The sequence below is a fragment of the Otolemur garnettii genome, unplaced genomic scaffold, assembly GCF_000181295.1.
Source record: "Otolemur garnettii isolate 467f Iridium unplaced genomic scaffold, OtoGar3 scaffold00001, whole genome shotgun sequence".
In the NCBI taxonomy this organism is placed as follows: Eukaryota; Metazoa; Chordata; class Mammalia; order Primates; family Galagidae; genus Otolemur; species Otolemur garnettii.
Genome location: NW_003852396.1, coordinates 37,729,095 through 37,731,137, shown reverse-complemented (window position 1 = coordinate 37,731,137; position 2,043 = coordinate 37,729,095). Strand labels below are relative to the sequence as shown.

The following is a 2,043-nucleotide window of genomic DNA, read 5'->3' as shown; positions in this document are numbered from 1 at the left end:
CTGTGTTGACCAGTTGATGGAAGTATTTCAGATTGCATGTGAAAACCCCACACTGTACCCCAGAAGTGCATTAATGTACATAGTTACCGTTCAATAAAAAAAAAAAGAAAAAAAAATTAAAAAAAAAAAAAGTGTGCTTCTTTGAGAAGGGTTTTTAAAGTAGCCCTATTGTGAGTACTTTTGTAAAGTGAGGAGGTAGGGAGTCATGACTGCCTGGATCCTAGTGCGTGTCCTGTGGCTGATTGGCTTTTTGATCCTGTCTTATATGAGCTCCCTCTTTGTCTTGCTTTTCTCATTTGAAAGTGTGGGGGGAAAATAATTTATATTCTGTCATAGGAGTGCTGTGTGATGTTATTATTATTATTCTTTTACTAAAGTGATTTATAACCATTTATCTCAGTTTTTCTGTGACGCTAAATTTCCATGTATTGGGCTTGCTTTATATTACATCCACTTAAGGCATATATTCAATTCTGTTTGGGAGAAGTACTGAGATATTGTTGTCTTGTACTATAGCTACACAATCTTTGCAAAATCATTTCTTAACTATTTCAAAAGAATAAAGAGTAGTACATTTAGTTATACAGTTTATGCCATTGTTCCATTAGAGGCTAAATGATAGGCGTGAAGATGCAGTGACATCAGTTGTTAAAGCCTGTACATTATTCATTTAAAATCTGCTGTTCTTTTTTTCCCTGTGGGGGAATAAATTACAACATATCAGTGCATTTTTCATGCTTGTGTTTAAGCATTTAAAAGTCATTTATTGTATTATTAATATTATTTTATTTCTGCTTGTTTGACAGCCCCTGAAGTTATCAATGCCCATGACTATAGCCAGCAGTGTGACATTTGGAGCATAGGTGTCATAATGTACAGTTTGTAAGTAGCCTGCTAAACATACAGTTTAAAAGGAATGGATAATCTCTTATAGTAGAATGATAAATATTTTAAATTAAAACTAAATAATATATTTTTCAAAAAAGTGATTTTAAAACTAGTTGGGAAGTCATTAGAAAAGCTGTTGTATTCGTTGTCAAGTACATCTCTTAGGTTTTTTAATACTGTAAATTTATAACTTTCATCTTACTGTTTATTGATCTATAAATGCAACAATGCATGTGTGATCTGAGCAAAATGATGTCCTTAATACCTTTCTGATCCCTTACTACAAACCAGACTTGTAGTCCATCATGTACAGGGAGTTTCTGCAACCTGGCACTAGAGCTGCCCGTATAGACAGGACATAGGTGGAGAGTGGGCAGTAACCAGGTAGAGGTTCATTTGGAATCTAGGGAGTATTGTGTAGTTCCCAATTATTTTTATGCTACTGAAAACCTCAGTCATTCTTATTCTTCCTTCTCTCTTACTCTCAAGATTCATTGAAACCCCGCGTCCTATTCATTTTAACATCGAAATGTCCTCACCTATTCTTTGATTTCTCTTTGCCTGTGTTATTTCTCCTTAAGATCCCTTTTCTAGAATGTTACAGGGTCTTACTGACTGTTCCCTGCCTCTGGCCCCCGCTCCCCAGTTTGTCCTTTATACCACTGTCAGAGTTTTCCTTCTGAGGTACAAATCTGATCATACTGCTTTCCTGACTAAAAATTTCTGAGAATTATTATTTGCTATAGAAGAATAACAGAGCCTCCTGACATGGCCTTGCCTGATATGGGATGGCAAGTCTTTCATGACCTGACTCCAGCATGCCTTTCCAGTCTCAATCTGGAGGTGTGTTCCTGTGTACCTAGCATATGATTCTAGGCCATTATTATTATTTTTTTAATTAGAGCATAGCTGTGTACATTAATGCAATCATGGGGTACAGTTGTTGTGTTTTCATATACAATTTGAAATATTTTCATCAAACGGGTTAACATAGCCTTCATGTCATCTTCTTAGTTATTGTGTTAAGACGTTCATATTATACTTTTAGAAGAGTCACTTGTACCCTTATAAGGTAAACCATAGAGGTGATCCCACCAATTACCCTCCCTCCACCCATCCACCCCCTTCCCTCCCCTCCCCCCCCCATATTCTTAG

General features: G+C 36.3%; 1 protein-coding gene across 1 annotated transcript in view; it reads left to right on the top strand.

The window, feature by feature from the left end:
* Positions 1–2,043, top strand: part of STK33 (serine/threonine kinase 33) — a 104,136-nt gene that overhangs the window by 44,739 nt on the left and 57,354 nt on the right. The window contains exon 8 of the mRNA XM_003781508.2: positions 807–882. Coding sequence (XP_003781556.1) covers positions 807–882 — 76 coding nt within the window. The remainder of the gene's footprint in view (positions 1–806; positions 883–2,043) is intronic.